Genomic DNA, 26,260 nt, shown 5'->3' on the forward strand with positions numbered 1-26,260 from the left:
TGTGCCAAAGAACAAATCCACAAATTACCATTGTGTCTTTTGACAGAGCATGAAGTCAGTCTTGCAAAAAAAAAATGACCTAAACCTTTTGGTCTTTTGTACAGCTATCTGTTCCCACTGCATCCACGCAGCGCGGTTAGCTTTGCCCCGGCAAAACATCAACCATTCCGTTTATCCACAGGTACTGATGATTGAGCGGTGCATTCTCACAGTTCACTTCAGCCACATATCAACATCCGTCCTTTATGCGCACAAATATTTAAACTGAGATCTGATAGAATTATTTATTTTCTCTGAGGGTACGCTGGTACTTTGGAATCTGCACTAGACTCAAAAACACTGCGGAATGAATCATGTGCTGCACAACCCACGCCGTCCTTTCATTTTGAAATTGTTTCGCTCCGACTGCGCGTCTCTATTAAGACACCTTGTTTTGCTGCCAGCCGAGGCTGCAGTGTACTCGCTCTTTTCCTCGCAAAATAAAAGGTCTCTTTGGCCTTTCTTTTTTTTTTTGCTCCGTCCTTTCTCTTCTGTGTCTTTCCCTCCGCCGTCGGTGCGAGCCGCCTCTAATCAGCGAGCCTTGAGCTCTCAGAAAGGTCACCCTGTCCCTTTGATGGTGTTTTGATTCATCCCTTCCTCTTCTCTCCCCTCCCATCCTTCCCCCTCACCACTTCTCCCCCCCCCCCTCTCTCTGTCTCTCTCTCTTTCCCTCCCCCTCGCAGGGAAGCTGGAGAGTCACTACCACCAGGGTGCCAAGAAGGGGCTGGTCCCGTCAGCTGCAGTCTGATGTGAGAAAAGGAGAGAAAGCAAGCAAGAGCATGACGCAAATTGAGAAGTTATGCTTTTCAGACAAAAAAAAAAGGGGTGGTGGGGGGGATAACATCGTGTCCAGTTGCAAATTATTGATTATTGACTGAATAGTGCAGTTTACATATGTACATTATCAAGCAGAATTTAATCCTTTAAAAAAAATAATTTTGTATGCTGATTAAAATGGACTTTGTGTAATGAAAAATAAATAAGTTTAAAAATGTTTGCATTTAAATGGAGTTATGTTCCACTTTGCCTCGGCTTTGGCCATCTTGTGTTTCACAACGCTGTTTAAAAACAGCTTTGTTTCTGTTGAAAGGTCCCCACCAACCAACCAACCGACCGACCCACTTTCACCAATGACCAGATTTAGACCAACAATAGCGGCGCGTTTCAGCGCAGTCGCGGCAGGTGTGAAAACATGGCGAGTACGCCGACAGCTTCTTCACGGCTTACCTGTTGCTGTTGTTGTTGCCGTGCCAACGGGCCGGGCTCCCCCGCGCCAGTCACAACATACATGCACAACTTAAACGCAAAATGTTAACGTCAAGGCAACCGAAGTAGGAGGTGAGGAAAACACTTCCTGCCTCCAGCAAAGTCAAACATCGGACGTCTCATTGGTGCCTGACGTTGATTTCCTCTTGATTTGATCTCATTTTAAAATCAGAACCGCTGATTCTTTTGGATCCGGAGCGGCCGAGTGTCGGCTGACCCGCAGGCCCGCTCGTCGCCGCTGCACTTTCAGAAACGTCTGACCCTTGCACGGCTGTGATAGCGACACCGCCTGCCCTAAAGACGTTAGCCCTGATGAAATTTTAATGCCTTGCCTTATGAAAGCTGCAGCCGCAGTATTCAGTCGTCGCCTCCTGACTGCGGCTAGTTTGAGCCGTGCCTCGCTTGTCATAATATGACTTTACATGCATCACATCTTCATTTATGAATTATTCAAAATTGGCAGTTTTGCTTCTGGTTTGAATCTCTGCTGCTAACTGCTGCTAATGAGACTGGCATAGTTGCAGCAGTTTTGCTGGAACTGGATGATGTTTTACATGGAATTATGTAGGCAACAATAAACACATTTTATATTTAAATTCTTCAAAATATCCGCCAAAAAAAAGCATATTTATAGTTATTTCACATGTTTTTCTTTGCTGCATAATTACATATAACTTGCTCATATAGTTGATGTCTTCAGTATCTATCTGCAGTGTAGAAAGTTGTAAAGATAAAAAAAAAAATTGCATGAAAAGGTGTGCCCAAACTTAGTGTATACATACACACTCATACATATATATGTGCGTGTGTGTGTGTATAGATATAGAGATAGACGGATGGATAGATAGATAGATAGAATATTACGGCTCTGGCCTCATTTTGCCGTGCCACCAATCCTTCTTTCAAAGCTCCAGTCTGAAGCACTTTCAGTCTTGGGAAGACGCCGATTGGCTGGCATTTGTGGAAGCGACGGCTGCTCGCTGCCTTTGACAGCCACAGAAGATGACGATGACCTGGAGGAAGTTCCGGGCTGCTGCTGAAGAGATTAACGTGTGTGCGCCGCACCAGCAGCTGTTTTATCTTAACTGGATGTACTTTCACAGTAAAAGCTTCAACAAAAAAGGACACCGAAGGCTTTTCTCCAGGGAAAATATGTTTACGTTCCCTTTTACTCCAGACTAGTTTTGGCAGAGGTTTAGTGAAATCGTCGCCATGAAACGTAGCTACACACTTTACGAGGCAACGGGAATTCTTTGAGCTGTAACCTGGCACGGCCGGCAGAAACAAGTCTGATTGGTTCACTTGCATTTGATAGAAGTTTTCCTCAGTCATCTTTTAAGCTTTGCCTCCCTTTTCCAAATTGCTTCCCGGGGCCATCATACCCAGCAAGTCGAGTCCAAGAGATTCATTTAACATTCCGCGGCTGGAGCCGAGTAAATGGCAAACAGACGCAACGTCAAGTTTGTGCATTTCTGGGGATTAGGAACAAGTTTTATTAAATGTCGACAAGAGTCGACAGAACAGCAGCAATGCAAATGTTTGCTAGCGTGAACTTTCCAGACCCTCGACCGTTAATTCCCCCCTCATCAATCGCAAATAATCTCTCTGGCAGAGATAAGAAGCGCTGCCGCGGGATTACTCCAGATATAGTGGCCTATTGACTGTGTTGAATCACCGTTTAGTGCTTTAGAAAAATCAAACAATCAGCCTCTCACGCAGAACTCCTCTCAGAGCAGCGGCTCTTGTGTGAGCATGCACTTACTCACCAACAATAGTTTGGTGTGACTCAAAAAGACGTGGGCTGAGCGGTGCTGGATGGGAGAGGAGGAGGAGGAGGAAAGGAGGACGGGGGGCTGGGAATCACTGCAGCTAGTGGTCTTCACTTCCTGTTAGAAAAACCAGACAAAGACGGCAAATCTTGCGGAGCCTTCGCATGCACGGACGACTCGACTGTAAAACGGCGGGTCAGGACTCTTCCCTCATTCGGGTTTCGTTCTGTGCGGCCGACTGACGGCGGTTGTGTGTTTCAACATTCTGCCGGGCTTTGTGTCCCAGCGTGTCAACATCCCTCCCAAAAAAAAAAAAGGAAAAGAGAAAAAAAGAAGTGTTGAGTGCCTCTTGGGCCGAGGCGTCTCTTTGCCCCGAGGGCGTATTCCGTCACGGTTTGAAAAGCAGAGCGTGAATCACCGGGCACCCACACCCGGCCCTGGTTGTTGTGGAGGTTTTTTTTGTTTTGTTTTCTTTTACTTTCTTTCTTTCTCCCTTTCTTTCTCTCTGCCTGCGACTGGCTTTGTAATTCGACGTTGATTAGCTTAGATTTACTCTTGTTTGAGTTGCAGATTAGCTACGACTCTCCGCTCCACTCCATTCAGCATGAGAACGCATAATTGCAGCGGCGGCCCTCCCGCTAATCTCCCTCCCATAGAATGGAAGAGCTCTCCTTTGTAAAGTTTCTCCATAGAAGGTGAGCTTCTTCTCTCTCTCACTCTTTTTTTTTTTTTTTTGAATTCTTTTCTTTTTCCCGCCAGAGATTCGGCCGAAGCGCCGACTGAATTCAGCCCCTCGGTGAATCAACAGTGACAGCTCCTGCCCTGTGGGTGGCCCTTCTTCTCCTCTGTCTCCCAGATCAGGGGCATTTCCCCGGATGAGCGCAGACATCCCAAGTTCACACAAACAAGAGCTCAGCGCTGCAGAGCCGAACAATTAAGCGCACGCTGCGTGCGAGCGCGGCACTTCGGCGTTAAAAAAAAAAGAAGAAAAAAAAAGAACCCTGAGATCATGCGCTGTTTGTTTTTCCGCGCACAAAAGACGGGATGTGCTTGCGCGGAAAGAAACGCTGCGGGTTAAATATTTATTATATATAGCCGAGCTTAATTATTGAAGCAGCCCCGCTGTTGGAGCTTGAGCGAGATAAGTAGCTGTGTTTTCAGAGGAGCGGTTTGACATTTTCAGACATGTGCTTTCAGTTTGTCTTGTTTTTTTTTTGTTTTTTTTTCGTTTGCACCAGCCCAGCCCGGCAGACAGTTTAGATCAAAAAAGACTGATATTAAATGTAAAACCATAAGCGGGAGACAGATGAGCCGAGCACAAAGGCTGGACGTCTAAATCTCAACGGCGTCGCTCCGCTTCCATCAGGGAAGTTGTGTTTTCGCTTGTGTCTATTTTATTTGTCTGTTTGTTTTTCCAGACAAACCTGCAGAATCTGTCGTGGCCCAGAGCCCATGGAACAAATCAGTAAAGTGAAAAAAATAATAACTGAATAAAATCTTGGAGGAACCACCAGTTGTATCCAGTTGAGCTTCAGCCAGAGGTTTCCAGTTAATCCAGCAAACCAGTGATGTGCCACAATAACCAATAGAACTTTTTTGCCAAAGCAGGAATATCTCACGTTTTAGTCAAGACGACACCAACCGAGACCGAGACATTATCAAGGCGAGAGAGTATCGAGATCGAGACAAGACCAAGACGTGGAGGTTGAGACAGAACTAACCTGAGACCAATCTCGAGTACTACAACACTAGGAATACCTCCACGGTCTCTTCATTCGTCGTCCTTTGTTTGTAATACGAAGAAACAGCCGCGACTGCAGCAACGACTAATCTGCGTAGCAGCAGCAGCTCTGCTTCCCGTAACTTCCTCTGTGTCTTTGCGTCTCCTGCGGTTTTCAAAGGCAGCTTATACCTTAAGCCCCAAATAAAAGGTGCCGACTCGTTACTCAGAGACTAAGGCCGACTAAAAAGTGGAGCTTCTCAAAATGGATTACTAACATGTTTGACTCGAGATCTCAGCCAACTAGCTTCATTTCCAAAGGTCATGAGTCGAGGACGAGCCCGATAGATCTCGGCCGCCGATGCCACCGAGGTGCAGATTCAGCAGCGGCTTCATTCGCTTCCTTAACTAACGCTGTAAAGGTAATTAATTCGAACACAAATGTTTATTTGTTCCCAGAAGGATTCGGAGGCGCATCGAGCACGCTAGAAAGCAGCGGGAGAAAACACTGTTGAAGTAGTGATGAAGTCCGAAACATTAAGTGGCGACGGGTGGCTAATTAGGCTTCTGCTGTGTGCACAAACACACAACACATAAACACTTTTTGAAGAATGTACTATAGCCGGTGCAGCCTGTGGTAAATTGACATTGACATCATTTCACGTTTAAAGCACACCGTTGTACACAGAACGTAACGCGATACAATAGTGTTCTTGCCTCCATCTCCAGCAAGTGCTGCCTGGACTCGCTGGAACTCCCGCCAGTGTTTTTGTTCATCATTGGGATTCCGCGAAACATTTGAGAGCTAGTTTCTACTCTCGTCCATTAGCACCAGAGCAGCGTTCCTCCCAGTTGAGCGAAAACCCAGGCGTAATGGCTTCTTCTCCCTAAACGGGATCATCTTGCGCTGACAAAAACTCAGGCAATGTGCGGCGTGTGTACCGAATCTCGCCATCCAGCTGATAATCTTGTTGATTACTGGGGTTAAGCGCTTGAGCTGCAGGCGCCGCGAGGCCACACACGTCCTCGACCTCAGGATGCTAGCTTGCGCGCTTAGTCGGCTGTGCACATTATAAAACACCCAGTAACGGAAACAAATTGTCCAAAATACAAAACATCGCAGTTACTAACAGTCGAATAACATTTCTGCATCAGTGTGACTTTCTGTTAAATGGACAATAAAGGATTAAGTTTGCCGTCTTCCACATGTCTGGTGTGACATCTCAATATGGCATGCAGGGACACGCCTCTGACCATAGCTATCAACTCAAAGAGGGCAGTAATGATTAGGAATTTGCACATCACTGCCACCTGGAGTTGTAATTAGACGAGGTTTACAATCTTAACCCATTAGACATGGGTTGCGTTAAGATAAACTAGTCCAATACATTTGAAATTGTTACATTTTATACTGAAACCACATGATTTATAACACACAACACAATGGTATATAATATAAACTATATTTTAGACTGACATTAAGGTGACAGACACCCAGTTTGCGTTTTTTGAGTGTACTTCAACTGTAGTCCGGTTTGCCGAGGCTTTAAATTGAATTAAATGCTTTTAAATAAATAAATAAATAAAAGTACTTGCCTAAGATTTGGACTGAATAGAATGAACGGCTGAAACCTCATGATTGAGCTTTGGGAGCAGCAGGACCTTTGTATGCTTGCTGAGAGACTGATTGGACTGAGTGCTCGGAGGGGTGGGGAACCAACCCTCCCCTTCCCCCACCCTCCCTCATCCCTACAGGCCCTGGAAGAGGAATTAGGCTGCGGAGCACTTTGGAGGAGGCCTGCTGGAACAATGCTAAACGGGAAGCGGCTCGTCGCTCATCCATCTCGGGACGTGTTGCCGAGCTGCGGAGGTCAGGCCCGGCAAAAGGAAATGGCCAAAGATGGTGTCAGGACAGCTCGGGGAGAGGATTTGTGACCGTGGCTGTCGGCTGAGGACGGCACCTCCTGCATCCTCGTACGTGCTCGGACCCTAAGACCCTAGAACATGAGCAGCCATGGCCCTTTGCCAACATTGCACGTCTTCTGCATCGACTGTGAATGGGCTTCCTCAAAAATATCCATCTCTTGTTTTTAATCAGTTATTTCCTATCTTATCTTAAACATACCTCTTGCAACTGCACATAATCTGCACCTACACGACCAATTTTGCCTTCTCACACTTTCACTGTGCCTTCTTATTTCTCGTGTTTGAACTCCTCAACGTTCCTCTCTCTGCTTTCCTAGTTGCCCCATGGGGATAGATAAGGGTTGTTTTGTTGTTGTTTTTCTGAATCTGAATACCTCTCATTGCCCAACAAGACACTTTTTTTCATGAGGAATGTTGAGAGTGGGGTTTATGAGGTTGCTAATTGAGGCTAAATTCCCTCCCTGTCTGCCTCAGCACCATCCCCACAGTGTGTCACGGCTCGTCAGCTCTGGTTAGGGCAGGATCCGGGGTGGGCCCCATCTCAGGGAGGCGAAACACACCAACTACAGTCGCTCGAGGCAAGTGAGTCAAGCGCAGAGCCTGAGATCTAAAATGCGATGCGGTCTTCCTGTTTAAGACGCGCCGACCTCTGTTGCATGACTTTAGGTTTGTTGGACGATTACATGTGGCCACAAGGATCTTGTGCACTGTAATGAGCCGCGCTGCTCTCCGAGAGGCTTCCAGCCAAATGGAGATCTGTTGCGAGTCCTCGGCGGGGGACCCAGATGCATCAATTCAATTAAAAATGGATTTCCCATCACTAATGGCTCTCTTGCTTGTCGCAATTTCTAAAGATCCACTGATAGGGGATCAATTTAGCCCGAGACCTTTTGACCTCGCCCAGCGGGACAGTACCAATAACAACACAGATGTCGTGGTGCCATTTCAAAAATAGCCGCCTCGTAAATCTTCCAAATGGGGGGGCGGGGGGGGAATTCCGTGGACACGCCCAGCGAAACGGAAGAGGCGGCACACTAAAAGGGACGGCGTGTAATCCCACCGGGGTGTGATGACCACAAACGGCACCCCACCACCACCACCACCACCACCGCCACACACACGCACGCCATCCCTCAATACCACCAAAGAATCTTCACAGATGCTCCGACACGCCGCTTCACAGAGGACACTTCAGACGACTCTCTGTCTTCAAGGCCTCTCTGCCGTCATGAGGTCCAAATCTCTGAACACAGTGATTTGTCAGGCTTTTAGTCTCTTGAATATGTAAAATAGTCCCTCGCAGGCGTCTTGTTTTTCTTCCGCACAGCCGCTGTAACAGATCCATAATGTGATTACCCTGGATTAACTATTAGCATATTGCTTGTGTGATCGACAGTCAATGCGAATCCCCCCCCCCCCTTTTTTTTCTTTTTCTTTGTTTTTTTTTCTTTTCCATCTCGCCACAGGCTGACTGGATGATGTCTTCTCATTCCCCCGACTGTTAAAATGTGACGGTTTGATTGAGACAAATGGGTGGGGGGGAATGGGGGGACCAATAAATTGCTGTTTCTCTCTCTATAGAATGCCGTGTTTGAAGAAGTGTTCCCGCCCGCCTCATGACTGGGGTATGATTTCTGTTTGACTAATTGGGTCAAAACCTTCGTTTGGAGTCAAAATGTCATTACCGTCATTCAGTCTTGATCCCATTTGTGTCAGGGACTTGGATCATGAGATAAAAGACGACAGACGGGTCATATTCACAACAGGCTGTGAATGCCCCCCCGGCCCCCCAAAGTTATTTCTGCCCTTTTCCTTTTATAAATGCAATATTCCAGTCACATGGGCGGCGGCCATGCTGAAACACCAGCGCCCAGAGCCGTCGCTGCCATGGCAGTCGGGGTTCATCGTTGAATTGTGAAATTGATTTTTTTTTTTAGTCTTTAGTCTCTCGGCTGACCTTACGCGTAATAAGATGAAGAAGAAGAAGAAGAAGAAGAAAATCCTCTTGAGCCACATGCATACTACGTTGATTCCCGTCTGTTCAACGCTGATGTTGCCCAACAAGCTGGACGGGCTGGTGGAGGAAGTTTCCTCTGACAAGCTCGGGCCAGAACTGCAGCCTCTGCCGCTCACTCAGCTGCCCCATCATGCACGAAACTACTCGGATCTGGAGTGATACTGTCATCGCTGATAGGAACCCAACTGCAAAAATCACAAAGCTCTCCATTGTGGAAGTGCTGGCAGAATCTAGCGAGGATGGCAAATGGGGAAAGTTACACTCGGCGGTTTCCTCCAGAAAGGTTTTGTGTTTTGTTTTTTTTCTTCTCCTCCTTCCTTTCAGCACATGTTAACTGTTAAAATGAGATCCGGACCGCATCGTTTTCCTGTTAGTGACAAAGTGTTTTCTTAAGTGTGAGTCAAAAAAAAGTGATTTGAAATCCCCTGAAAAAAGGAACCCAACGACTTGATGATCCACCAGGCAGAAACACTCTTTGATTTTGAATTTTCATTGCTGAAACAATAAATATGAAATAATAATTCCCACTCTGATACGACTGCCCAATTTAATGAAAACTGCACATTTCACGCACTCTTTGTTTTTGTGTCGTCCAATGACTGTCGGCAACGGCGCTGACTGCTTGCACCTGTGCTTGAGGCGCTTTTCCGCTCTCGCGCGTAAACAAAGTGTGTCGTCAGCTGGTCGCGCACTAACGACGCTGCCAACAGCGACGCCAGCAACGACGACGGAAGTGGACGGCAAAATTGTAAAAAAAAAAAAAACAGGTTGGAAATCCTGTGGGGCTTCTCACAGTTGTAACTGCCAATAGTCAAATTAGCACTTGATGATATGCTACAACATCCTCTAGTTCTCACTGAGCGCAGCTGACACAGACGGGAGTGTCACGATGTGTTAAAGTCACGACGGGACGGTTCTCGGGAGGCCACCGATAATGATCCGCATACATGAATAAAACTGAAATGACGCCCATGTTCAAGTGACCCAATTCTGAATTTATTTTCCATCCAAGTCACGCACATTGTGCTTGTAAAAGGATTAACTGAAAACGCTTTTCGAATTTACGATTTTGTTGTCATCCTTGTTCCATTGCAAAATGCATTTTCTTTTTCCAGGTTGGCAGCCAACTCACGGCTTTGCGTGTGAGTTGTCTCCGGCGTAGGCAGCGTTTGAGTGAGTGCAAACACAGATTTGGATCACGGATACACTGGATACAAGCAAAAAAAAAAGAAAAGAAAATGGAATTGGGCATCAAAACCTGTGATGTAAATTCAAATAACCACTGGGGACTTGAAGCGCCTCTGTTAAATTCCCTATCAGCCCCTCCAGCGGTCGAGCAGAAAGGCAGTTAGTGTTGAAAGTTGAAATGAATGAAGGCAGCGACTGAGTTTTAGCCCAAATTTTAAATTTCTGCAGAGAATGGTGGCCTGAAACAAGATGCAACTGGTACGTCGGCGGTGATCCAGCCGTCGTAACATCCGCAGCCTAAACTGGGTCATGTTGAATCGTTTATTCAGTGATGATGCTTCCTTGATACGTCCTCGTATCGGTGTTATTGCGTCCTTTTATCTGGAACGCGGCACGGTGACATCGGCCCGACACGGATCTCTCATCACTGAGAGAACCGCTTAGGTACCGGCCTCTTTTCAAGCTTTCACAGTTTAATTTATGGGGCTAATGGAAAGAAGATCACATGGATGTAGCCAAGCCTCTCTGCGATTCCATATGGCTGCCTGATTAGCCACCCCCCTTCTTTTTTCACCCCAATGATGGAAAACACATGTCCACACAGCTTGCTCATTTCAGGTCCATGTTGGTGTGACGCTTAGCAGCAAAGAGTTTTTTTTTTTCTTCTTCTCTTCTTTTCTTTTTTGGATCCCCAAGCTTGAGGGGCAGTCATCATCATCATCATCGGAGGTCCGTCCCCTCCGCCCCTCCCCCCCCTTTGGCCCTCTCCCTGACTGTTATTTAGCTTTCCGATGGAGGCTGGCTGCTCCCCTGGGAGAGCATGAGTGTGCCTGCCAGCAGGAATTCATTGGAGGCAATAGAGGAAGATGGAGGATAGATGGATGGAGGATGGTGAGTGTCGCGCTGCAGCTTTTTCCCCCCTCTGTGTGAAAATGAGTCCATTAATTCAGCAACCCCCCCCCCCCCGTACTCCTCTCTCCCCCAGCCCTCCTTGTGCCTGTTGTCTCTGTTTGTTAGCGAGATGATTCCTTCTGTCATGTCAAAGGCAACATTATCATATTCCTGTTGCCTGGGAAACCAGTGCGCAGAGAGACAACGACTTAAAACCTCCGCGGTGTTTGAAGCTGGTAAACATGAAAGGTTAGCCGCGGTGCAGCCACGAGTCGGATTCCTGGCGTATCAGAACGGCTCTCCTTTTGCTGGAATGCTAGGAAGCATAAGGTTGATTATTATTTCTTCTTTCTTTCTTTCAACTCATGAAAGCCACGCCGTTTGAACTCAGCGCGGCCTCATTTGTCAAATTGCTGGGGTGAAATGTTTAAAGTGGTCGGCTGTAATGCTGACCCAGATTTGAACCATCAAAACAGAGGGAAGAAAGATAAACCAAATGCAGTCACCGTTTGCAGCAGATTAAGTGCATTATCTGTGGGACAAAAAAAAAAAATCAAAAGCAGCTTTCTAGGGTAATGCATCAGTGTTTGGGTGCTTCTCACCGTGTAGATTGGCTGCTTTAAAAGCTCCAATATTACGCAAAAACTCACTTAACCAGAGTTTTGTACCAATAATCTGTGTCTCTATCCTGACCGTGAATTTGTTGTTGTTGTTGGGTTTTCTTTTTTTGCAATTGGTGCAGGAGTATAAGAACTTTGAGTGCTTGCAAATGCGGATCAGCTCACTTGTAAACGTAAGCAGGAAGACCAAAACAACAAAATGAGCAACACATTTGGAATGGGCTTCAGCACTGGGAGTCCAACACAGCATACTCTTGTTATTACAGAGTGAGAACTTGGCATCAATGAACATATCAACGACTTATTTATCGACCAATAAACCAAGCATAAGGCTGTGGGGTTCTTTTCATTCCTCTAAATTATTTTTTCTTCTTTGCTCAAAAAAGTCTAATTTTTAAACTGAAAATGTTGACTTTTCTCCTGGTGGAAATCCAAAAAAATGCTCCTCAGAATAATCCAACACTTTCCAGGAAGATCCACATCAAAGTCAAGAAGGCCGAAAATGTGTTTTTCTTCACTGCCTTCCTGACTTCAACGCGCCCCCCCACCCCCACCCCCACCCCACCTACACCACTGTGTGACATAAATCATCGTGTTTAACATGCCTCCCTGTCAACAAACCTGCAAGAGGGAGAGAGCGAGAAGAGAAGACCAGTCCACTCACTGCTGTGGATCCAGTTCCGCGTCTTTGAACCGGGGCTCCTGCAGACACAGCGGTGGATTCAGTCCGATCCACCTAGGCGCTGCTCCTCCTGTTTTTCCGCGCCGCTCGCTCCCGCTGCTGCTGCCTGCCACTGCCGCTGCCTGGCTACATTGTATCGGCTCCCACACGGAGGAAGCACCGCGGCGCTCATCCAGCGACGGCGAAACGCTGTCGAGCAGGAATTAACCCGGACCGGCGGGGTGGTGGAAGCAACGTCTCGCTCGGAGTCTCGGGAGTACCTGAGGGGTCGGGTCGGGTCGGGGTCGGGTTCGGGTTCGGGTTCGGGGGGGGGTGGGTCCGGAGGATTATCTACTCGAAAGGTCGAGAAGGACAGAGGAGCAGCAGCGGTAGAAGGAGCAGGAGCAGGAGAGGGGGAGAAGAGGAGGAGGAAGAGGAGCCGGGACTTGCCGTCAGGACTTGAGACCGCGCCGGCCGGTGACCATCATGCCCTGCGGACCGGCCGTCCTCACGGTGGACGCTGCCTTCCCAGTGTGATGGCACAAGTCCACTGAATCGCCTGGCCTCCCCTCTCGTGTTGGATGCCTTTTTTGGCGCGGGGGGGAGTGTTGCGCTTTTGCTTTCTGGTACTTTCCCCTCGCTTGAAAGAAGGTTTATTATCACTTACTGTTATTTAAGGCTGCTAACTCTCGCCGTCTTCTTTTCTTTTCTTTTTCTTTCTTTCTTTCTTTCTTTTTTTTTTTTTTTTAATGGAGTGCACCCCACCATGGACTGACAGACAGACCCCGCGGTGTGGAATAAATAATAGGAGTGGCTAGCTCAGTCGGTAAGTTGTGATATTCCTTCACCTCTCAGTGTGTGAGTGCGCGTGTGGGTGCGCACGCGCGCGCCTCTCATTGTTGATAGTGCTGCGGGCTCGTTAGCCATTTAACGCTAACGTCGCGCGAGCGTGAGAAGCTAGGCTAGCTCGCTTGCTTAACGCGTTTTTCTTGGCGACACAGCATGCAGGCAAGGAGGCGAGCAGCAGGGGGCTAGTCAAGGCTGACTGCACCCCAAGCTCATTGTTTCTCCTGCTATTAGCTCATTACAGCGGGCGAAACTAGCCTTGTTAGCTCTCACGCAAGTTTCCCCGAAAGAAACGGGCGACTCGAGCGACCAGCCGGTTATATGTGTATTAAAAAGAAAACCCGGGTGTCGGCGAGGCATATGAATGCAACACTCATTCACCCTCGCTCTCACGCGAGGACGTGGGGTGGAGCGGGGGGGGTATTATGCCGCTTTCACGGTGAGTGGGGGAAATAGATGTGTCTGGTCGTGGCATGAAAGATTTTTTTTTCGCGTGAATTTGTGATCTGGTAAAGTGGGAGAAATTGGCCAGTGTGATGTCGAGTACAAGAGTAGTGTCCTGCTCCCGCCCCCCGTTGTGTTTTTAAGAAAGCTGCGGCTTGCCCCAGAAGTATCTTCCAAACTGTGGGGACCTCAGGGCGCCCCTGAGGCTTTTTCAAAATCATGTGTCAAACAATGAAACGTTTCCTCACCAACGTGTCACTCTCGAGGATTTCATACTTAGGAAATAGGTTTGCATTACAACTTCACCGTTTCATTTCCTCCCGTTTCCCCCCTCCACAGTGCCGAATGTGTAAGTTCAACCCTCCACCCCCCCCTTTTCTTTGAGAGCAGTTCTCGTGGAGTTGTGCTGGTGGTTTTGTGGTCTAATAACTCTTTAATTAGGGCTTTTTCACATGAGAAATGAGATCCCGTCTCCTCCAGACTCTTTATGTTGGCTCATGTCCCCCATCAAGGTGTAATGAGTCATTCAGTCAAAACACAACATTGTTGGTTTTTGTCCTGCTTTAATTTTTCTCCTCTTAATAGACCCTCTTTGCCATGCCCTCCATCCTGTGGTCTGGGCTGCTCCACACACAGTTTAAAAGAACCACATGAGAAACTGGGCAAATTTTATCTGCACCCAGAGTGCCAAGCGTTGGACAAAAAAGACGCACAACTTGCAAAATTCCACAGTTTTCCCCTCCTTACATTTAACTACACAACATAATGGAGGATCATCTTAAACAATGGGGAACAATAAAAGAGAAGAATACCAGGCTTTGTTTGAATGTCCACACTCGCCTGAATGCTGCGATGGCAGTAAGTGGTGCAAAAGTACATGATTATCCTTCCTTCTTAATCACTTGCAAGCTTGCAAGACAGAGTTGCCATATGTTTTGCACAGCTTTATCCATTGTTTCCACTGCTGACATTTCATCAGATATAATGCATCTATACAGCTTTCCTTGTTTTTTCCCCCCTTTTACCAGCACAACTGATGAGCGCTTGCAATTCAAAACATAAATCCTCCATCTGGTTCAGATTCATGCGCGGACATCTGACTTCAGGGAATGCTTAGCATTAGTATGTGTACCCAGATATGGGAGATGTCATCAGCTTCGTCTTGGGGAAAACGCCAAATTCACTTGTGCAGCGACGTGACGCGTCGTCGATTCTGCTTCAGTTGTTAGCTGTTAAATTTCACTTCTGTCAGCTGTTATGGTGACACTGTGTTCATCAAAGCGGTAGAATCAATTTTTACTGATAGTATTAGGCGTGCAAAATGTCACCTTGACAACGGGGAGAGCGTTTACGCTGGTAATGTGTTGCTCAGCGGTGCATAATGTTTGAAAAGTGCGTTGGTGTCCATTCCTGTTGTGTTTGCAGGCGATATAGAACCCTTCAGAAAGCTTGAACCACAGTGAATATCAATAAGGGCAGCACTGGTATCGTTGCCTCCGAAAGAACAACAGTTCTGGACGTGCAATTGAGTGTGGCATCGACCGATTGATTCGCTTATGTCTATAAATGTTGGTGATGGAGGCCATAATGACTTGCTGCTTCAGACGCTGTAGCGTGTCTGAAGCAGCAAGTCAGCAAGGTACAAACAGCAACGGTCGGCAAAGAAAAATGGGAGAAGCTTTGAACATTTGCCAGCAAAACATTTTATTTGTTTCTAAATGGCCTTAAGCGTTCTTGGTGAATACAGCACATTTTCCTTCTTTTTTTTTCTGGCAGCTTCACTCTCACGGTGTGGCTGCGTTCTGTTGAAAACCGATAGAGAAAATTATAAAACAAAAAAAGGGTGTGAAGTCGTCGCACTCACATGTTGTTTCCGCTCGCCGTGGAATAAACACGGCCGACTGGCACTCAGCTCGTCGGCCGTCTCTCCTTGCATTCATCCACTTTGCCGGCAGACTTGCAGTCTCAACAGTTTTATTTTTTGCTAAGCCGGCACGATTTGCTATTTTGAGCAGCTTGTTTGCTTTAAGCGTGGCAGCCAGTGGCGCTAGACATGCCTTTGATTATTCCAGGAGGGTAGAATGAGGTGGGGATGGAAGTATTGCGGTGCAAATCGTATCAAGGTCGGGTCTCAGGTTTGCTCAAGTGTGTTTTAGAGTGACGGTCTGACTGCTGAAAATGTGAGTTGTCCTTATAAATGATTCAGTCCTTTGAGTGAAGCCGCTAGAGTGTTTTTCACCATTGATTCTTCACTTACTTGTGGATTTTAAGGTTCGTTTTATGTTCTACAAGAGATAATAGTCTCTAGCAGGTTCACGTTGGCAGGGATTTCAAATTAATTACTCTGGCTGGAAGAATAATTGTCTGTGCGCTGCAGCTGCTGCTGCTTCGACTTTTTTCGTGCTAATTTCTGCTATTTCTTCTTCTTTTCTCGATCCATGCTGGCTCTGCACAGAGCAGAGAACTGGCTGACTTCCTTTTTCATTTTGAGAACGCCTCCTCTCTATCTGATTACCTTTCTGTTTCACAGTAATTTGTTCTCATCATTGTGAGCGCGTTAGCGGCATTGTTGCAGCGCGCCAGGCACATTGTGTACAGTCTGACAGAACCATCAATTGTCAGAGTGGAAGTGAAATTTAAGACGGCAGGCGCTCTGAATAATAGTCTGAAATTTTACAGTCCGTACGAGACCCTGAGCTGTGCGCTTGTCCGACGCCTTACCAAGAAATTCCTGTGTGTCTTTAGCCAGCAGTTGCGTTCATGCGATAACGACATTACAGCGACGTGATCCTTGCTCGTTGGGGCGCCGTAGATATGGCTCCTGCCAAACACAATTTCATATCATTTGCTTGACAAGGAAGAAACTTCCAAGAGTCAACGACCCGGGGAAACTGGCGATTATGTTTTTGCCGTATTCCCCCGTGTTGATTTCAACCAGCCATTTGGCTTTTCAAATCAGTTTCCCGAGGAGGCTTGGCAGTTTCACCGAGAGCATGCGGAAGGAGAGAATTTAACAATGTTTGTTTAGAGGTCCAGGGCATCAGATTAGCCCAGGACAAGGGGATTACGTTGGCTTTGTAAGGCTCCTGTCATCTCGTGGCTGTGCACAAAGCAAGGGAGGTAGTTTGAAACGGGCTGCCAATTCATCGTCTTCAGGACCAATAAAAGTCATGTAAATGGGCCCCCACATTTATTTATACCTTGGGAAAGAAATAGAATGCATACAGAATGAGATGAGTATGAAATTCTCAGATGTGTGCAGCGGGAACCTCTTTTATCCTGGTTAGTTTTATTAGACACTCAAAGATAAAAGGTTAATGCCCCTTTACAGGTTTTTCCTCTCATCCAGCGCTCAACCCCCCTGCAAAGTTCTGATGTATTTGAAGTGGTCGTCTCCATTCGTTGGGGGTTGTGCTCCTTTGAGCACTGGTGGGAAGCTCCGACAACTTAAGAGGGGCAGAAAAACAGCTTCACATGTACAACCTGACTTCCAGATGGCAGATGGTGGTTGGTGTATGTTGCAATAGACGTGTCAAAGAAAGAAATCTTCACAGTGAAATCGTGCTTCTGTGCTTGGAATTTTATCTCCAAGGGCTGATCAGTCAGAACGACGCAAGAAAGACCGACCATGGACCAGTCGAACAAGGAACAGGCGCTCGCTTTAAACATGTCAAATTTCAAAAGCGTAAAAAAATGGCGCTTTGTCGGTGAATTAGCGCTTGATGTTTTGAAATGGTTTGTTGGCCAAGTGCCAAGGAAATAATCAAGAAAAATAACAGATTAAGTGGTTCTGACAATAATAATTAGTACCTGCATTATACCCGAAATACTTTTTTTTTTTTACACCGGCCAACTTGCTACGGCTTCACATTTGCCCTGAAGTCAGCACACATCAAAATTATCAAGTACTTGGGCAGTAATTATATATATTATTTTCCATCCACTTAAACCATTTCTGTCACGTCACGGCGCTGCATTACATATGATGGTTTTAATAGGGTGAGCTGCTGATGATTGAAGCCATCGTTGCATGAACAACATTGTCAGGCTCGTAATGAGTTTAATTTGCAGTTTAGCCTGACGCGTCCGTCTGCGGCTTAAATACTCGTGCCATATAGAAAAGTGAATACAATTAGCAATGCTCCTCGCCTGCTATTTTTGGCCGCCCCGATGACACGCGTTCCCGTGATGTGGCTCAGATGGTTGCTCGCAGACTGGCAGTGGTGTAAAATTATGCCGTCGATAGATTTTGTCCATGTTGGCTAGCAGCGGCTCTGGGCTATGTTAGTCCTACGCGCTGTTTGATTCTGGCGTCCTTTGGATCGAAACAGCTAGTGCTTTGTTGTCTTCCCCTTTGGGTATTAAGCTAATTCTGTCATTTTGGATTTTTTTTTTCTGTATATATACATATATTTATGCCACAGAGGCTACTTTAGTACACAGGCATTAAAGTCCAGCCCAAATTGTCTGTATACTCAGACTCCATGTGCTGTGTTCATCATCCCAAATTTGGTATTGGCTCTTATTGTGTGCTTTTTTTCTCCGAATGGGTAAGTGCAGACACTACCCATGAGATTTGTAGACGCCCCTGGTTGTGTTGCTGAACTGACATTTGTACAGTTGATTTGATACCAACGTCTGAGCGATTTGCGCCGTGTTCTTTGGTGTTTTTTGTCCCATAATGCTTGAGAGAAATGGGTCAGCGGGCGCCGCCGAGGGCAGGGGGTTCAGAATGCCTTTGGATCCGTCCATTACAGGAGAGAAATGCCGAGGTTCAAACGGCCCTAACAGCCGAGAGCGGGTCTTGAGTCACGATGCCCTGGAGAAATATGAAAACATGCTGACAGAAGAGCAACAGGAGCAGAAAAGCCTGTGCGACTGCGACGCCGCGCTGTATATTGCGGCTGTGTTGGGGTGTTGCATGTCGGATCTTGGCGAGGCATTTTCTGTTTTAACTGAACTGCTGCGGGTCACGTCAAACGGCACCACTTGGATGCGCTTGTGTCAGGGTAATTAATATCGATCCATCTGTTCGTACATGCAGGGACCTGGGCAAGATACTTGGACCTCACGATGTGTGCCCAGAATGTTCTTAAATGCAGGCTTTCCTTTTTAATCTCCCCATGTACTGCTTGCATAAGAGCTGGAAACGTGCGGTACTAAAGAAAACATTTACGTGTAGTGGTTGGGTCAATTTGACAATGAAAATGAGTGGCAATTGCTGAAATTCAATCAATAAACACCGACTCAATGAATAAACATAGACAAATGACATAAAAACTAGAGCACTAGTGACACATGTAATGGCTAATTCCAAATTTTGCAAACAGAAAAGTTTGGAAAGCATTTCTTAAAAATCCAACCCAATTAATCTGGCCTACAATGTGTTTTGCATGTCAAGTGGAGAAAAATGACTGAAATACACTAAAAATTACGGAACCAATTACAGGTCGAGTCCCTCAGGTGTGAACTTATCGCTGGTCCGAGCGCCTTTGCTGTTGTTTTCCCTCGCATTGATTGGTTCCCTCGCGGCTGATTTGCTAATTACAGCAGCACACTGTGATATTTAGTGCACAGTAGCTATTTTGGCCAGCGACTGGAGATCCACCTTTTCTGGGAAGTGAGCCCAGGTTGCACTCAACTCTTACCCGCCCCACACGAGCTATAAAGATACTGTCAGCGCATGTGGTGCAGCGCAGTGGCGAGTGCTGCAGGAATGCTGTCTGATTTTTTTTTTCTTCCCCTTTCCGCTTTGAAGTATCATCCGCTGTGTTCTTAGAAAGGACAGGGGTGCAGGGGGGAACAAAAAAAAAAAACACACCAAATTAAGAGACAATTCAAGCTGCGTCTGATAGCTATTTTTTTTTGTAAATGTTGTTCTTGGAACAAAGTGCTGTCAGATTGCATCATATTTAACACTCTATTGCTTTCAGTACTGTCTTTATCCATCCACTCATAAGCAATGTGACCTCGTTTATCTCTCGCGCTTCACTTGCTCCCAACACTGCTGATCTTTTCACCGATGGTTACACATGACAGTTATCCATCTGCAAGTGGGTGATTAATACACCAGTGCGGAGAGGACGGCCTGCAAATGGGTGCGATATTTTAAAAAGCTGTGCGGTGCGATAACCCGCTCTGCTTAGGGGAGAAAAAAAAGAGCCCCGACTTGGTTGCAGTTGCAGCAGGCGTGATTATGTATATTTGTTTTCCTCACTTCGAGATCCCGCTCTTTGCAAAGGTGCATCCTTTTTGATTTGCGTGTAATCTGGTGCACGAGAGGTTCCGTTAGAATGCGGCACCGTGTGGGAATTCCTCAGAGCACATCAACACTTGGCAGTGAGTGGGCGGTTCTCTCCCGACTGTCGTGATCACGCCGCAGGAAGCGCCGTGGATCTGTGGAATCAAAGGGAAGCGGCCGTCTCTCTCGGCTCAAACGTGTCTTGTTTGAGCTACGAGATGGCGCAGCCACCGAACGACTCCATCGCCGCAGTTAAAGGTTAAGTCTGTACTATTTTTCAAGAAGAAACGGCGACATCAAGTGATTACAGTTTAGATTGCAGCGCCCTTTCGCTTAAGTTCCCTTAGGGACTCGGTACCCTCCCTCTCCCTAGCTTGCCAGTGAACTACGGTGGCCTGCGAGTGCAAATCTGGATACTCGTCCACCTTCTTCATTGGTTTATTTGAGGATTTGAGCATTCACCCTGAATACGAGACGCACTTTCAGGTGGGCTGCATTGTCCACACCAGGCTTCCTTAGAAATATGGCGATTCAAGGTGGCAGCTAACTGGACCTCTGTAAATTCTGATATACATATAAGAACTGTTCTAAGAGTAGGGAAACCAAATTAGTTTGATCGTACTGTGAGTTTACACTTCTATTTATGTATGTATGGACTACATGTTAAGTGTTTGAAACACGTGATCAATTGTACCGTTAGTACAAGACGTTGCAGCTCTCCGCAGGTCTCCTTTGTGAACTTTTGTACACGCGCTTGTGGTACTGGCTGCCGCGGGCAGGCACAGCAACAGATGTGTGCGCCATTTGTTTTCATTTAAAACGCCATCCCATCAAAGCGGCTGCGGTTTATAGATCACTGGAGTTTTGTCACGCACTCAGCTAGTCTGTGTCCATTACCGAGCTGTGATAAAGTGGTTCTAGTCTTCAGGAAATAGAAATATCGTTGGGCTATGCTGTTGCAAAGTTGTTGTTGCAATTTTTTTTTCTTTTCAGATGTTAGGTATTGATAACAGAACCAAAGAAACTGGATATGTTTGATGTTTTGGCATTTTTACATCTTTATACTAACCACATGTTAACAGTTACAAGGAATCCATGTCAAGGCGGCCAATTTTCGGAAAATATTTGATTTTCTTGGCATGTCAAGAGCTTGGAAGTAACATTTGGCCAGATGTCTTTCGCAAATAAATCAGACACATGGGCCTCTGTTAACAATAAAGTGTGTTCATGTTGTGTTTCTGACATTTTTGGGTCAAAAAAAGGGATAGAAAAACATTAAGAGAGGTGATCATTAGTTTCATCAATCATATTTGTTTCCAGTAGCGTCTACAAATATGAACGAAATTTAGTGCGAGTGAGAGTCAAGTTAAAAGAGCTCCAGGGTGGGTCCTGGAATTTGAAACTTTATTGCGCCCAGTCATGCTGCCCTTGGTAACCGTAAACGGTGAAAGACTGACTGCGACACTTTCACTGATGTGTAAAAGGAAATGGCCCTGGTGTTGCTGGGCAGGTCAGGCTGTAACTGAAGGCATTGTTCATTGTCTCCGAACACTTGTGGAAAATGAAAACTGGCCACTTGCACTGCCAATCGCTGCTCATCTGCTCTCGGAATGAAAAGCAGCACGTCTGTACCACTTTCACAGTGGAGCCATCACATGGCGCTTTTGCTTGACAAAAGACCAATCGTGAAAGTCACTTTCCGTAACAGTTGCGTTTTTGTCCAAGGTCCAAACTGATTTATACACGTATCTTTGCTGCAGTATTTGAAGTGGCCGTGTCTTCATTTGGTATGTATGAAAACTGGTCATTACACTGATTGCATCCGCTCTACAAAAGGTACAATACAGCAGCTTAATCTTTTCACACAGTCCCCCATTGCTCACTATTTTCTGATAAGAGATCTGCGCCGAAAACGTTGAGATGATAAATAATTCTGTTTTCTCGTCACAGCCTACAAACGTGTGTTATTTTGTTTTTTGAAACATTTCCTCTAAAATCTAAAAAAAACAACAACAACCAACAACTCTTGGCTCCGTATTACACAGTCTGTAACAAAGGAAACTGAATCTGAAGCCAATTAGTTTAAGTGTCTGTGAAACAGCCAGTGCAGCCCGATAATGTGGTGTGCATCCATCCAGTTAGGTAACGCCGTGACGGCAATCGGTGGGTAATATTCGACTGCAAGCCGTAAATCAGTTCCCACGCAGTGCGCATCCGCGGCAAGGAGGAGCGAAACAAGTCAGCAGAGAATCATAAATCCAGCTTTACTGTTATTAGTCGTAAAGTGAAATATTGGAGTCCCTTGAGCTGGGAATATATCAGACTTGGTGTGAATGTATAAAAGATATAAACTGAGCGGTTGTTTGAAGCGTCACTCTCATGTAATGTGGCAAAGAGGAGGGACTAAATGCTGACATAAAAGCCAGAAAATGACATGACGGTCTTACCTGTTGTTGGCTTGGCATTTTAAATACGGCAGCCACTTTATAAAGGAGATTGATGATGTCAGAAACGGGGCAGCTGGGGAACAGATGTAGATTCAGGATGCAAAACTAGGTTGTTTTTTTTTTATTGTTTTTTTTTTTTGTTTTACAAACAACTGGAACCTTGAGGAATTTTGCACTTTGGCCGATGTGCTATCTTCTGGTTTAACGGGTGACCCAAACAGTCACGATGGCGGCCAGTGAGTCAACAGATGCGTCAGACAGAAGAATCCCATTCAGACTGGAAATCAAGTTGGCTGCCTTGCCTCCTTTAAACCGCTTGTTTTGACAATGGCGGTGTTGTCTTAGAGTTGAAGTACGTGTCAAAACAGAAACAAAGAAGTCTGTTTGTGCTGTGTCTAAAAAAAAAATGCAGATGATGGATGAGTTGGAAAGTGGGAGTAAACCTCGGTGAAAAGGTTGAGCAAACATCCAGCAACAACAAGTGATTATCCTCTGTCAAAGCAGGAAAATAATGGGTCGCAGATGTGAATTTTTAGCCGAAAGCTAAAATCCGGAAACGTTGAATCAAATGTCAACATTTATGATTTCTTCAACAAAAATAAAGTAAGAGCTAACCAGCACGAGACCATCAAAGTGTGGCGTTGTACTACGTAACTGGGTGCTTTGTCATTGGTGAAATACACTTTACAACCGTCTCCCAACACTGAACGTGCGCTGACCGGTGACGGCTCAGTGAGTGGGAGTCGTGGCCCTGTGGACCATCTACACGCTTGGCTGTAATTTAGCGCAAATTATCGCGGAATTGACTCTTACCCTTGGGAAGCCGCTGTCAGAAGAAAGAGGAATGTCTGTTTTTATTTTTTTGCCTTGGTGCTCCTACGAGTGTGGGTGGGTTGTTGTACGTGGGATCACTAGAGCGTCACGTCGCAAACACTCCAAACCTGCCTCCCCAACGATTTGATCGCGTCGAGGCGACCGGCGGACGTGTTCCTGAACGAAATCTTGCAGCTTTCTACATTATGTGGAGTTACCCTCCCTCTCCCGGATCTGCCAGTCAACTACGCCACCGTAGCACTGCGCAGGCAAACCTAGATTCTTCGTTCACCTTCTTCTTCGTTGGTTGATTTGACAATGTTTATTTCACCCTGAATACGTTGTCAGACAGGCTATATTGTCCACACCGGCTTCCTTAGAAATATGGCGGTGCAAGATGGCAGCTAACTGGGAGCAAGACAGTTCTATGAGTCGGAAAACCAAATTGCTTTCATTTTACTGTGAGTATACTAATGTATTTATTGGCAGTATATTAAGCTTTCACCAGTATAAAAACCATAAATCAGGCCAAATTCTACACACTGTTGGGCACCTGTTCTCCAGTTGCAAACGCAGGGCAGAACATCCGTGGCTGGGCTATGAAGCTCGAAAAAATGGAGGCCCGTGCCAGACACGATTGGGCTGTAATTGACGCTGCACAATCGCAAAACTGCGCTAGCGTTCCAATCGATTCGGGATTGGCTTGCGCCGCTGTCCGAGGCCGCGGCCATTGATTCTGGAAGAGCCGCCGTGCCAGAGTGACAACGCTACTTGAGGCCCTGTTTTGTTGACTTGGCCTCTGTTAAGCAGCTGCCAGTGGAGAGGGAGGCAGTTATTTGAGGTTAATGGTCGCCCATGGCCTCTCTCACTCACTCTCTCTCTCACTCTCCCTGGTTAGACATTCACATGGCAACACCTCAACCTCAACTGTCTGCGGAACAAACACTGGCTCGCTCTGTCTGCCTCTCAGCAGTGGCCTCTTGTCTTGTCGTCGTTGAACCGCCGACTCTCGGCAGGAAACACTCCGGCTGCTGTCCTGCGAAAAAAACAAACAAAAAGGGCTGCATTTCAGGCCATCTGCAATATTACAGGTCAATAAAAAGGCTTTAGCACGGATTCAAATAACTCGGCCGCTCTGAAATGCCCATCTGTTGGCATTATTGGCTTGATCTATTGAGTGTGTTTGTGCACAGACGGGCATTTCAGATTTCACTTGGAATCCGCTGGAGTCCTGCCGGGCAGGCTGAGTGCAGGAATGCATGTAATAAAAAAATACCCCAAAGACTGTGGTGAGATGAATGTCTTCATCTTTTTCTATTATGCACACACACACACTCTCTCTCTCTTACTCCCAGCAGTCTTAGACAAACGACTGCCTGCTCTTTAGCCTCCGGTCGTATCCTTTCACAACACTTCCCTCTCCCTCATTTGTCAGTCAGTAAAGCAGCAGATAAAAAATAGTTTTACTGCCTGACTCGAGGAGGAAAAATACTTCATACTGATTGATTGGTGGGCAGAGAAAAAAAATCCCCCACAGTCTTTTGGGGATATTTGAACTTTTTTCTGTATGTTATCCAGATTTTTATGTGTCTGTTTTTTGTTTGTTTTTTCCAAATGTTTTGCACATTGAATGCATCCAGTTTTGGTTTTTTTAAGATTTAAGATGGGGATTAGCTGACAGATCATCTTGCTCATTCAGTTTCCATTAGTTCCTGTTAGAAGTAATGACTGAAGAAAAAAAAAAAAGACCATGAAAAGCTGCTTTCTATAAAAACAAGAAAAAAATCTTACTTTCAAGCTCCACTTTGTAGCAAAATCTGCTATTCCGTTTCCTCGGATTTGGCTCTTTCTATGTCTTGTACACAGCTGCAGTGAGAATTATCATGCAACACTGCGCCCTGTTTGAAGGCATAAAAAACCAAACTGGTGCTGTACACGGCGTGAAGAGTAAAACTTGTCAACTCTATTGTCACCGCTGCCTGTGATGCTGCTGCATGAGGGGTCTTCTGCGTCTGCCGCTAATCTCGACTTGAATCCTGACTTGGGCTGAGCTCACTGGATGCAGTCAGGCGTGACGGTCACGCTGATTATCCTCTAATGAGGAGGAGCTTGAGCCTGGCAAGTGTACACAACAAGCACGGCGGCTGATTCGTCAGTCTGATAACACTCAAAATCTCTTTAACTCCAAAGTCTGACCCGAAGGCGGCCTTGTTTACGCTGAGCACTCGAGTGACTTAAATCTGAGACCAGCCCAGGAAGAATCCAACGATGCGCTCGCCGGGAAATGCCCATGTAATTGAACCGATTCTATCTTGGGTGTGAATGATATTTAAATGGAAATTAGGGTAAATGTGTGTCCGATTATACAAGTGGTCTTGGCTTACTGAGCGAGATAGCCGAATTCCTGAGATTCCAGGTTTGACTCGTTGCAGATTCTTCTGTGACAGAACCTATCACTATTTGTAATATTTTAGACCAATTTTAACAATGGCAAAATACTTACACTTATAATCCTACACTTGGAAGATGTTAACATTCTGTGTTACTATCATCTACAGCATGTTCATGACCAAAGAGAATTCCTTTATTTCCCCAAAACCCCCACAAAACATTTTTTTTTTTTTATTGTTGACAGCCTTTGTGGAGGTACCTTCAGTTGTTCTGCTAACCCTGCATACACCCCTGTTGTGAGCTTCTCTAAAATACAGAATCTGAGCTTTTGCCCCTTCTTGTGTCCATCATGCTCTGTTGGATCAAAGCGCTGTTAAAAAAAAAAAAAAAGAAAAGAAAACAGCAAGAGTTTGGCTTGGCTGAATATTAATGTGGACCAAAACAGCAGGCTTCGCTGTAATAGTTTATTAAACTATAATAAACAAATGAACGCAATCAGAATTTTTATCCAGATGGAAAATTAGTCATCTCTGACATTTCTGAAAGTGCTTCCGATCTCTGTCAATTGGTACTGCATTAGCATTTTATCTGTTTGAAATCACAGTTGGCTGTACAGTGTTATTTGCTCTCAGGGAAAGCCGCCCAGTACCTTTACTTGTACTTTTTCTTGTATATCAGCCTCGTTTTTGTCAGCAATGTCAAGTCTGAGATGCCGACACAGCATCTTCCAGTTCGGTCGTACATCTGTAAAATCATAGATGAGCAGGCTGCACCTGTAATCATGCTTGGTGCACCTCAGAGGCACCGTGAGAAGGCACTCTGAGGTTACTGCTTGTACTGACTCAGAAGATGTGACTGAGCTCCTTGTAGCTTGTCCTCTGTAAGCGCTTCACTCGCTCAGCGAGTCTCCCGCTTTTCAATTATTCAAGCTGTCTGGTAAATGGCCGAGATGCTCTGTACTGTTTTGAAACGCTGCAGTTC

At 46.0% G+C, this 26,260-nt stretch overlaps 2 protein-coding genes across 2 annotated transcripts in view; both read left to right on the forward strand.

Annotated features, from left to right (window-relative positions):
• Nucleotides 1-5,994, forward strand: part of trip4 (thyroid hormone receptor interactor 4) — a 77,330-nt gene extending 71,336 nt beyond the window's left edge. The window contains exons 13-15 of the mRNA XM_076018766.1: nt 723-1,221; nt 3,834-3,898; nt 4,493-5,994. Coding sequence (XP_075874881.1) covers nt 723-787 — 65 coding nt within the window. The 3' untranslated portion in view covers nt 788-1,221; nt 3,834-3,898; nt 4,493-5,994. The remainder of the gene's footprint in view (nt 1-722; nt 1,222-3,833; nt 3,899-4,492) is intronic.
• A 6,430-nt stretch (nt 5,995-12,424) lies between these two features.
• The window catches only part of znf609b (zinc finger protein 609b), an 80,304-nt gene continuing 66,468 nt past the window's right edge, over nt 12,425-26,260 (forward strand). Inside the window, exon 1 of the mRNA XM_076018798.1 lies at nt 12,425-12,923. The gene's annotated coding sequence lies outside the window, so the exon portion shown is untranslated. The remainder of the gene's footprint in view (nt 12,924-26,260) is intronic.

This window comes from Nelusetta ayraudi, unplaced genomic scaffold (genome assembly GCF_046127955.1).
Source record: "Nelusetta ayraudi isolate G7.1 ecotype Tasmania unplaced genomic scaffold, CSIRO-AGI_Nayr_v1 ptg000002l, whole genome shotgun sequence".
Taxonomy (NCBI): Eukaryota; Metazoa; Chordata; class Actinopteri; order Tetraodontiformes; family Monacanthidae; genus Nelusetta; species Nelusetta ayraudi.